The sequence below is a fragment of the Osmerus eperlanus genome, chromosome 13 (assembly GCF_963692335.1).
Source record: "Osmerus eperlanus chromosome 13, fOsmEpe2.1, whole genome shotgun sequence".
Classification (NCBI taxonomy): Eukaryota; Metazoa; Chordata; class Actinopteri; order Osmeriformes; family Osmeridae; genus Osmerus; species Osmerus eperlanus.
The window spans coordinates 4,923,458-4,935,051 of NC_085030.1; the positions used below are offsets into that span (position 1 = coordinate 4,923,458).

At 46.7% G+C, this 11,594-nt stretch overlaps 1 protein-coding gene across 5 annotated transcripts; it reads right to left on the reverse strand.

Moving 5' to 3' along the window:
- Positions 1-437: 437 nt before the first annotated feature.
- stx3b (syntaxin 3b) lies at positions 438-11,263 on the reverse strand. Of its 5 annotated transcripts, none has more exons than XM_062476639.1 (11): positions 10,704-11,262; positions 6,774-6,848; positions 6,536-6,635; positions 6,288-6,362; positions 6,114-6,184; positions 5,919-6,027; positions 5,774-5,847; positions 5,550-5,684; positions 4,365-4,475; positions 1,188-1,279; positions 438-1,087 (listed from the first exon to the last, which is right to left on the reverse strand). In XM_062476639.1, the coding sequence occupies exons 1-10, from the start codon at positions 10,731-10,733 to the stop codon at positions 1,202-1,204; spliced, it is 858 nt and encodes a 285-aa protein (XP_062332623.1). In that variant the 5' UTR covers positions 10,734-11,262; the 3' UTR covers positions 438-1,087; positions 1,188-1,201. The 5 variants fall into 5 exon arrangements, with proteins under 5 accessions (XP_062332623.1, XP_062332622.1, XP_062332620.1 ...); XM_062476636.1 differs by lacking the exons at positions 438-1,087; positions 1,188-1,279; positions 4,365-4,475 and adding exons at positions 1,800-2,880; positions 3,621-3,734; positions 4,840-4,950 and having other exon boundaries at positions 10,704-11,253; XM_062476638.1 differs by having other exon boundaries at positions 438-1,279; positions 10,704-11,261.
- Positions 11,264-11,594: the final 331 nt, after the last annotated feature.

The following is an 11,594-nucleotide window of genomic DNA, read 5'->3' on the forward strand; positions in this document are numbered from 1 at the left end:
TTCCACGGGAGAACGTGAGTTTGCGATAACCTGTGCCTCCTCGGTTTGTAGTAGTAGGTACACCGATTGCTTAGTTTGTGTTCTAGTGTGCCACACACTCATACGCCGTTTGTTTTAGAGATTTGAATCGAGTGGACCTACACCTAAGCTGCGCCCACATGGTGTCAGTGAAACACAGCAGCCTATAGTTGTAGAGATCCCTAAAATGGGAGCTACATCTATTCGTTAATGTGTTAAAATTAGGTCAACGCTTAAACCTATCAGTTTTGTGTAGATAATTATTACACTTTCATGTTTAACCTAAGTTGGAAAAGAGACAAAAAGACTGGACAATAGTAGCAACTGGTCAACTTTCCATCACTTGACAAATAATAATAATAAATTCAGTGGTTTGGGGTGAAAATAGACACAATTCCAAATAAAAGAACAACACACCATTAATACCACACACACACAATATTTTATTATGTAACAAGCTTTACTTGGCTGATACAATCACACTGAATGAGTGACAATGCGCTGTTACTTGAAAGACCATCAGCCCTTCCAGCATCAGCCCTTCCAGCAACACAGTACACACTGACAGCATACATATTAACATCGCATGACAAGCACATACAACCATTGCCTACGTGAAGAAAAAAAACGACCATAAAGCACAGCTAGTAGTACTATAATATAATCGACCACAATTTTGGTCAAACATAACACACATTTTGTACACATTTACTTCACTCATCAAATATTGGTTTCAAGTTAGTTTTTGTAATTATCCACCAGGTGGTGGCATTCTCACAATCCATGGGACAATTTCATAACAATAGTCCAAATTAGGATCCTTAGACTGGATATCAAAATCCGTGTCAATAGGATCATTGGGAGGGCTAGATCAAAATACATTAAACAGCTATGACAAGTTTTGCTACACTTCATACAAAGGATGGGCAGGTGTGAAGAGGAGGGAAAGAGGATAAACGAATGGCCCACATCTTTTTTATTTATTATTATTCCTTTTAGATATTAACAGTAAGGAAAGAAGAGGTACAATTCAGTCATAAACCATCTGACCAATGTAAAACAATTCATCCTGGAACAAAGGAGAGAAACAAACACATAAATCAGACTTTTGTCACAGACGTGAGGTGTAATCTGATTGTACTGAAATCGGTCGGAAACTCCTCTTTTACCTGCTTTTAATCCCCTATGAGAAAAAGCTGTACAGATAGGAAAACCCGACGATTCCGATAATGGAACAGCACAGCATGATCATCATCTTCTTCTGCAGCGTGGAAGTGTGAGAGGAGGAGGAGAGGCGTGAAAACCCGGACGAGGCGAGGAGAAAGAGAAGAGCGTGAGGAGTAGAGAAAATACGCAAGGACAAAAAAATAGAAATATGAATCTGTACTGATGGCCCGGATATGCATTGAATCCGAATACCTACACCACATGTTCAGCTATCACCTGCCTACAATGACCATTTCAAATTCAAAGACATCAGTCATAGCCATACAATCTCTCAAAAACCAATTCAAACACGAGCACACATAAGCTTATCCATTTCCTGGAACTCCTTGAGGGACGGAAGAGTGGGGTCAAAGGAAAAATCCAAGGAGAAACAGGAGAGGGGAAAATGTGTGTGTATATATTTATGTGTGTGTAAAAGACTGAGGAAGGTGTGTACAGTCATACCTGTTCTTGGTACACAGGGACTAAACTAGGTGCAGCTGTCTTTCCTTGTCACACTCCTCGCTCTCCCACACACACCATGAACACATGCAGATAAAACACTGACCACATAATAAAAAAACAAGAAACCTTTTAATTCCGTATTTAAACCTTTGGCACCATAACACTATTGTTCACTTTGAATGGGCTAATCACTTCCTGTTTCATTTCAAGCCTCGCCATTGGACACACTGTCTAAGGGCCGCCATAAGACAACATTGAGGAGGGACAGGGTGTATAGGGGAGGGGGCAGAGCTGAATCTGAAAGACTCAAAACTTCAGACAGCTTTCTTGACCACTCAGGCCAAAAAGCTGTGTGTGTGTGCGTGTGCGTGCTTTAATGAGTCAAGAACACACTACAGAACCAACAGTTGATTCTCTGGCAGTTAACTAGGGATCATGTTTAAACAAGATTGAATCCTGCTGGGTCCCCTCTCCAACACAATCATCTTTGGTGATGAAAACAAAACACCATTCCCTTATGGGTTATATAATACAGTAGAGGACGGAAGACAGATTTGCCTAGTGGGGAGGAGGGAGGAGGGATGGGGTGATTCACATAACAAGTTTGGAGTGTCCTTCCCATCATTCAGTGAGCGGGCAGTAGATCAATATTAAATTAAATAGTTTTATATATATATATATATATATTTCAGGATAATAAATTTCTTTCATAACAAATAGAATAACGATTTAACGACATGATGTACAGTACATTCGGATGTGTGAAATGCTACAAGATTTCCAATATTTAAAATTCCCTTGTTCTCCGTAGTAAGATCTCAAAGTACTTTGACCGTTGCCAGGTCTCTCCCTCTAGTCCCGCCTCTCGTCCAGGTGAGACACTCACAACCCGAGGACACCGGCCTGCTCTAACCAGTAACCCTCCACGCTGAACCATTCCTTATTTGGTCAGAGGGAGAGGTGGTCTGTCTGTGGACAAGAGGAGTGATTGGCTGAGTCCATGTCCCCCGATTCTGGACATGATTGCTGGAAGTCAGAGGTTGGAGAGAGGGACTGGAGTGATGATGATGACGGTGATGATGAAGAAGGGTAGGTGGGGGGGGCGGGGCTCCTCTATAATGTCGTTCCTAGGATGATGGCGAGGAGGAGGACAGCAAGCACGGCACAGACCACAGCCAAAATGATCTTCTTCTACAAGGGGAGAGAAAAGGGACCCCGGTGATTGACAGGCATCAGTGGACCAATGCTGAAGGGGGTCAACAGACAGGCGCTGAGGAAGGAAGGTCTTTGTTTCTGGGTTTACAGGGTTATTGGAAGGCATTCGTTGATGACTGACACCAGTTGAGATCCGCCCATCATAACACAGTGACTTACGTGCATAGTTTATCTGTTTGTTGGGAGTGCAATTAATACAGATACCCAGTTGTGCAATATTTACAAGGCCAAAGTCATCAGTCACTAGAAAACAAAGTGCCCTTCCTTCCCCTCATCATCACTGTAAAAGCCGGACGCCATAAACAGCCCACAGGCACGTGACAGCGGCAAGCGCGCACACACTCTCACTCTCACACCTTTCACACATGCGCATGAGCACCAAGTGAGCAAAAACAACACAACCCTGACACCAACCCTACCACCCGCTAGCAGCGGTTAACTCCAAAGTCACCACAGTTGGAACACCCAGCAGAGAGATAGAAAACAAACACAGGCAAATACCTTAAGTCCACACAAACACACCCCTGCGAGAGCCACGGGGGGGTGGGGGGGGGGGGGGGGGGGGGGAGGAGAGCACGCAGAGACGCGCGTGCGCCGACACACCAGCACGCCGCGGGCGCAGAGAAGCACAAAGCCCTGGCTGGAGCCGAAGCTGGAGGTACCTCTCCCCCTTGCTAACCCCAGCGTCAGGACGGCGTCACACCGCGGTTACTCACCCTCAGCACCCTGCCGTTACTGGGCTGGGCTCACTTCAAGCCCACGGACAAGCCTATGATCAGGGCCAGTACGGCCAGCAGAACCACCACGATGACCGCTATGATCATCTGTTTCTGTTGGGGGGGGGGGAAACGACACATCTGGGCTGTGACACCCGTTCACTGAGAGGGACGAGGGGTTACAAGGAAAGCTTTCTTGACCACGTTTGAGGTTGTTCGTTGCCGAAACAACACATCGTGAAACCCTCTTGTGAACAACAAGACCCATTTCCATAGCAACCACGTGTAGAGAAGTAGTTGTGTCCACTTCCTTAAAAAAATGTCCACTCCAAATAAACACGCAATATATATATATAATTTTTTTTTTTTTTACAGTTGTCAAATATGCTAAAGAAAACCAAGTAAAGAACCAAGTCATGGCAGAATGTGCAATATCAACCGCAGGCATTAGAAAAATACAGTGCCATCATAAAGACAGTAGCAAGAAAGATGAAAAATAGACAAACAGAAATAAGACAGAGAGAAATGCTCAAGTGCTTTGTATGGTCTGTATGTTTCGTGGCGGACTTATGTGTGTGTGTGTGTGTGTGTTGGGTTGGTTAGTAAGGTTGGGTGGGTGGAGACAGGTCAAAGGTGCAGGTCCAGGGACAGGAGAGGACGTTGGGGTGGGGGGGGGGGGGTTGGGGTTTGGGGGGGGCGGTCCTCCAGGTCTTGGCTGCCCTCTCTCCTCTCCCCGTCACTCACACGACGAGCCTCCTGCTGGAACTTCGCCGCCTTCTTAGTGTCAGCAACCGCCCGCTCGACGAAGCCCACCGATTGGTCCATGTTGCTCTCAATCCTGTCAATCATTCCGCCCTGATGGGTGGAGGGGGGGTCGGAGGGAGGAGCGCGGAGGAAGAGGTGGAAAAAAGAAGAAAGCCGGGCAGAAGAGAAAAGAGAAGCAGAACGCACACAGGCACAGTGTGTGTTACAGCAGTGTGTGTGTGTGTGTGCCTGGTCAGCAGTGCGGACGGAGTGTCTGCAACAGTCTGCGTGGTTTTGTGACAGTGTGTGAAACGTTCCAGTAGCGTTGCTACGTGTGACATGTCCTATACGGAGGCTTGGCTCACCACTGTGGAGGGACAGCAGTCAAGGACAGAAGTCATGCTGGAGTAGGGTCAGCGACAGAGGCTAGGACGCTAGGACGCTAGGCTAGGAGGCTAAGGAGGGATCACAGTACCTTGCGTGCTTTGCTTTGGTACTTGATGGCTTTTTTGGTCTCAGACTTGGCCACTGCTATGTGGTCCACGGATTTAGATACCTGGATCTCTATGTTGTTTACTATTTCACCCTGAAACAAAACACACACACACACACACACAAAGATCAAGTCAAGGCATAGCAAAGAGCTCATTCCAACAAATGCGCCTCCAATGACAAGACATGAAACCGGAGAACGAAAGTGCTTACCTCGCACAGGACACTCCCTCAGAAAGCATAGGATAACCAACAAGGTGCATGAGGTTACCCACAACAGCTGGCGTCAACATTGTGTACATTGTGTGTTTTATTCCATTCGAAAGCATTTCATAAACATTGACCGGTGGATCGGAAGGACTAGACCGTGTGACTGCAGGGGCAGATGGCGTTAGTCGTGAATGAGGGACGATGAGGAGGTTTAGACGGACAGACGGACTCATGAAGAGAGAGGATAACAAAGAGAAGCGGACAACAGAACGGGGGTGAAGGTGAGAGGGAACTGGAAAGGAGAAGGGTGGAAGAGGAGGTAGGGAGGGAGAAAGAAAAAAGGGGGACACGGGGATAGAGGGGAAGTAAGGGACCGGGAGAAAGTTCAAACACAGTTGGGTACAAATGGCGGTTCGTGGAAATTAAGGACGGATGGACGGACGGATGGACGGATGGAGGGATGGAGGTAGGAGACGGGTGTACCTGGCTCTCCACCAGCATGGCGATGTCTATGAACATGTCGTGGAGCTCCTTAATGCTGCTCTCCAGCCGCACAATGTCTTTGTGCCGCGCCTCGATCTCATTGAGAGCCTGCTTTGAGATCCCCGAGTCCACAATCTACAGAGAGCGGAGAGGTCAGAGGGGGCATGCGCGCACACACACACACACACGCACGCACGCACACACGCACACACGCACACACTTACCCCTGCAGTGAAGACGGCAGCATTCCCGCTCTCCAGCATCTCTTCAAGCTCGTCATCTGTTGTCGCTTTACCAGCTGGACAGAAGAGAGGAGGGTTACTTCACTTTCTGTGCGCGTGTGTGTGCGTGTGTGGTTGCTTGACTCACTGATCTCCAGCTGTCTTTGGATGCGTCCTTTACTCCTCTCCCTGAAGTCCACCTGGGCCTCGTTGTACTTGGTCATCACCTCCACAAACTTCCTGGACAGCACGGCATGCTGGGAGAACAGGATAGGGAAGTGTCAGTGTGGCGCTGGGGCGAGGGGGGGTGAGAGGGGGGAGGCGGGCTCTCTTCGATCCTGACCTGCGATTTACGTATGCGCGTGTCCGCCGAAACTCTCTCCTCCTCCTCGGACTCCAGATTCCTCTCGATGGCTGTGGACCAAGAAACATCCGAGCGTTAACAGAGCGACGCCGCCGGCGACCAATCGGCATTCGCCTGGGCCTCGCCGAGCCAGCTGCGTGGGAGGGAACTCACTCTTTAGCTTGTTGCGGGCGTTGTTGGCCATCTTCTTGATGTCGTTGGTGATGGCCTCCAAGTCGTCCTGCGTTTCTGAGGGTAGGGGGCAGGTGAATGAGAGAAACGCGACCAAAAAACGACACTGTTATATTATAAAAGTGGGTGTAGAGAAAAAAAAACGAGGTGGGGGGGGTGAGATAGGTAGAGAGGGAGAAGTATAGAGATATAGAGAGAGACAGTAGAAGAGAAGCAAGAGAGATGTTTACTCTGCTCTGATGTGGGAGCTGAGAGGATGACGGAGTAGAGCTTCTTGACTTCAGCCACATTCTCGTCGATCTTATCGATACTGGATCTGATGTCTTCGATCTGGAAAGGAGAAGAAAGAGAAAGAGAGAGAGAGAGAGAAAGAGAGAGAGACAAAGAGAAACAGTCACCAACTCCCCAGTCCTCTCGTTCTCAGCCACAGGAGCACACCACAAACCCAAACCAGACACCGTCCCTCACCTGACAGAAGAACTCATCCATGAACGCTGCATTGTCCACGGCGATTTCCACATCCTCGTCGTCATTGTCACAAGTCTAAGTACAAACAGCGGTGTTAGACAATGCACACACACAGTTGCCACACGCACTCCCATATACACACATTGACATGGTTTGGGAGAAATGACAGCATGTACTAGTCTTGTGTGCTTCTCTTAACTCCGCTGACTGAGAAGTCGTTTAAACTCCAGGACCCAGACTGAATTCACACCATTGGTGGAGCAGGACGTTTTTTCGTGACACATCCAGTGTGTTTAAATCCAGTCCGATTCGCACCGTGTAGCCTCATCGACTAGATATAAGAATATCCGTCACCATTTTATTTTGTTTCAACCAAGCAATGTTCTTCTTATGATGTATGATTCTGATTTGGGTTCATCTCGTGATATTTATTGTTGTGCACAACTAGGAGTGATTGATAAATTGACACATGCCAGTGACTGTCCTCCTAGTTTCGATATCGTTTTCCCAAACATTGCCGTCCTCAAAACTGGTTGTGTTATTCACCTCAAAAAGGAAAGGCTTGAAGTAATCTCTCTAATGAAACCTGAGGTTTCAGCAGTTCTCCTCTTTGTGTACTGTACACTGTCAGTCTACACCAAACAGATGAGTTGGATCGAGCACAAAATAAAGTGGGAGTTCTGCCACTTGATCGAGTTTTGTTTATGTGTATATACTGAATAAAGTACACCTCTCTCTCTTCCTCCATCTCTCTCTCTCCCTGCCCCCCCCCCCCCGCTCTGTCCACAAAGTCATAATGCTGACTGGCTGTGGTTGTCAGTTTTAGCACATCCTCCCAGCTCTGCTGTTGCATGGCATGGCACCCTTCATGTCTTACAGCTACCGTGTGACCAAGAGACCAAAGTCTCAATGCTTCATTACCCTAGTCAACGCTACACATTCTCCTCGTCAAACCCTACACATTCTCCTCGTCAAACCCTACACATTCTCCTAGTCAAACCCTACACATTCTCCTCGTCAAACCCTACACATTCTCCTAGTCAAACCCTACACATTCTCCTCGTCAAACCCTACACATTCTCCTCGTCAAACCCTACACATTCTCCTCGTCAAACCCTACACATTCTCCTCGTCAAACCCTACACATTCTCCTCGTCAAACCCTACACATTCTCCTAGTCAAACCCTACACATTCTCCTAGTCAAACCCTACACATTCTCCTAGTCAAACCCTACACATTCTCCTAGTCAAACCCTACACATTCTCCTAGTCAAACCCTACACATTCTCCTAGTCAAACCCTACACATTCTCCTAGTCAAACCCTACACATTCTCAAAGTTAAACCAGCAGACAACTCAAAACATGGAAACATCAATACTTCTGTACCTCTCTTTCCATTCTATTCCCATGACCTCAATGCATAGTCGCTCAATTGACACACACACACACACACACACACATTCTCAATGCCCACCAAGTCACCTGCAGGTCAGCTGATTGTCTTGTGAGCTAACAAAGTGTAGCATGCAGACAGCGTCCTGCAACGATTTAAAAGTACTTTTACTTTGTGCCTAACAACCCGAATAAACCCATTTCTGGTTGACACCCTACCAGACCAGGTAGCATACAGACCACCATGTCCACAACTGGGTGTTTTAGACTTCCTTTAACCTACCCCAGGCTATGCTCCAGTTAAACAGCTTTGTCAACCCTTGTGTAGACTGAATAGCTATGTATTCAATGTGTTTCCTGTTCAAATACATGGGAGACGCACAACAACATGACTCCAAATTCCTGATACAATGCTGATCCATGACCCCCCCCCCTCAACCCCCTAACCTCACCCTCGCCGCCACCTTCCACCCCCGACAAACACACACACACGCGCGCGTTCTGCAGTCAGAAGATAAGTGGTTTCCTTCCTGTGTTCAGAGACTCTCTCATTCAGCGCAAACGAGAGAAACGGGACCGAACGTGTGAAAGGCCATCAGAGGAAGAAGAAGATGGGTGACTTGTGCCATCTTGAATTGGGCGTGTGCGTGCGGACGTGTGCTTGTCCGTTTGACACCAGACCACGTGCACGCCAGAGCAGGGGGTCGCCCACGTATTCTTTGTCACCATTCTATCCGCCGTATGGGAAACTTCCCAGCCCATTTCTGCTTCATTCTGTGACCTCGACGACGCGCCACATGGTTTCATACTCAGTAGTTTACGATCAAACACCTCCTATTTACATGCCGGGTTACATTTTACTCCCTAGAGCACTCATTGAACACAGGCGTGTTTATTAGACATGTATCCTTTATCACAACATGCTTAACTGTGAGGCATGTGATTAGTCTCTCTCAGTCCAGGCTATAGGAGTTTAACAATAAAGATGATTTATGGACTCCCCCCCCCGGCCCAGCCATCTCCTGAAGGCCCAAACACACCCTCACACACACAATGCCTTCCTGTATTTAACCCCTAGGTCATGCCTTCCTGTGTTTTCATATACTTGGTGAACTATCATTGCTGAGATCACCGACGATGGATGGACAGACAGACAGACAGACAGGCAGACAGACGGACAGACAGGCGGACAGACAGGCAGACGGACTGACAGACAAGACAGGCAGGTCAAATGAGACGGACAGGAGACACACAGCCTTGTCAGTATAGGTGTTCCACAGAGACTGACAGAGAGACAGGAGAGTTGGAACACAGGGTTAAACACAGAGGGGGGGAGGGGAGTTACAGCACACATGTAGGAAACTAGTTTTGAGATTAATAATGGGGGGAGGATTATCTTCAATAAACGTGTTCATGTCACACTTTTGCATGTATTAAAGCTTATAGAGTGGCTGGACAGTAATGGTGGGAGGCCTTGACAGGACAGAGACTGTGGAGGTCAAAATGATGAAGGCTGAAACTCTCTAAGGGTTTCTGGAACGGAAAACTGACTGGGGAGACAAGATTGTAAGAGTAGGCACAAATTCCCGCTAAACGCTACTAGATTTACTTCCTTGTCGAGTCCCTTGTCCATCCAGTGTCAGGTGACCCGATCACGCACAGTAGCAACCATACAGCCGCACCACAAAGTTAAACATAAATGGAAAACACGAGGGATTTGGTAGGCCTATATTGCCTCAAGACGTTTTTATGACAATGGGTCAACTCAACTACGTTTAGACGCTGATCAACTGAATTTTTGAACGCACTTAGACTACTTCACTGAGGAAAGCCGACTGTCGTTGTATAGGTAGTTTGAACACAACAGCCCATGGCAAATATTTGGCCAACAGTTAAGAGGTGGCTATGGCAACATATCCCTATCCCGAAAAGGGTTCAGTCTGCCTCACCCAAAATTACATGGTATTATTTACTTTGTAATACTTCCTGGATCATTTAATCAATTGATAATTACTAATACGACCAAATGTCTATTTTATATGAAAACTAATTGGAACACAAAGGCACTTTCTACAGGCAACCATATGCGGGCCTAGCGTAACATTCATCAGTGTCTTGAGTGACACCTGAGATCCTCAAATTGATCGTTCAAACCCAAGAGGCCATCAATGTTTCCAAACCATAACAATGTGCCAATAGAATCATAAAACTTGTTAATGAAACGGTGACAATCAATACAACCCCCTAGCTTTCTTAACAGCAATATTATAGTCCTATCTACAATTGTTGTTTTGTATGAGGTCAGTGGGTTATGAGTCATCACATCACAGCCACATCACAGCCATACACCATCAATGCAACATTGTTTTACTCACCGTTCATGTGGTCAGTGGTAACGAATGGAAAAGTGTTTCCGTTACAGCCTATGTTACCGTGGACCCTGGCGTATAGCCTATATGTAGGCTACATCTGTCTGGTTCATGATCATTAGAAATGAATTATTTTGCAGTTAGAAAACATTTCGTGACCCTACTTACCGCTTTGAGTTGCTCCAATCGGTCCTTCATTTTCCCGACAATTTACCGCGTATTAAAATTACTCAAACTAAGAAAATATATAATTCTAAGGGATAGAAGAGTAGGCTACAGTCTTAAAATTCAGGATTCCTCAGCCAGCTGGACTGCAAACTGCTGGACTGAATACAACCGCCAGTGAGTTGACAAGCAACTCTTACAAAAGTTTTGGCAAGGGTTTTCCTTAAAGATTACTTTTTTAAGTAAAAATGATTCTTTTCCGTCGTTTTTCCTTACAATATGGCTGCTGAGGTTAAAGCCCGTTGGTTTTTCGCCAAATCTCCTCGCTCTGGGGATTAAAACAACAGTTGTGTACAGCCCTCATAATCTCTCTCTCCGGTCCAGTTATCATACTAAAACGCACTTTCTTTCTCACGCATGCGTATGAGAAGCACTGTGACCACTTGCTTCATTTGACCACGCCTTGTCCCGTAAACACCGTGGGCTACCTGCGTGAATGTTCCCTGATATCCACCTGTACTTGTGTTGACCTACATATTCAAGATACAGGGGGACGCATTCTCATGCATCGGTGACACATCGGTGACACATTTCGTGACATTGGTGGTTGTTATTGTAAGGCGTAGCTTGTGAAAACGGTCGCATCCTTGGTTATCAAAAAAAGCTGTCCCACCCACATTAAGAACAAACGGCTGAAAGATTGAAAGACAATGCCTAACCTGTCCGTGTAGCTAGGTAGGCTATATGCATTTTTTTGGGGGGGGCAAAGAAACAAGATATGATCTATCTTTATGGCCTACACAACCTTTAGTTAGCAACCTTACATTCATTAACCCACCCCCCCTCCCAGATCCCCCCTCTCCTCTCACTCATTCACGCCAGCAGATCAGCTGT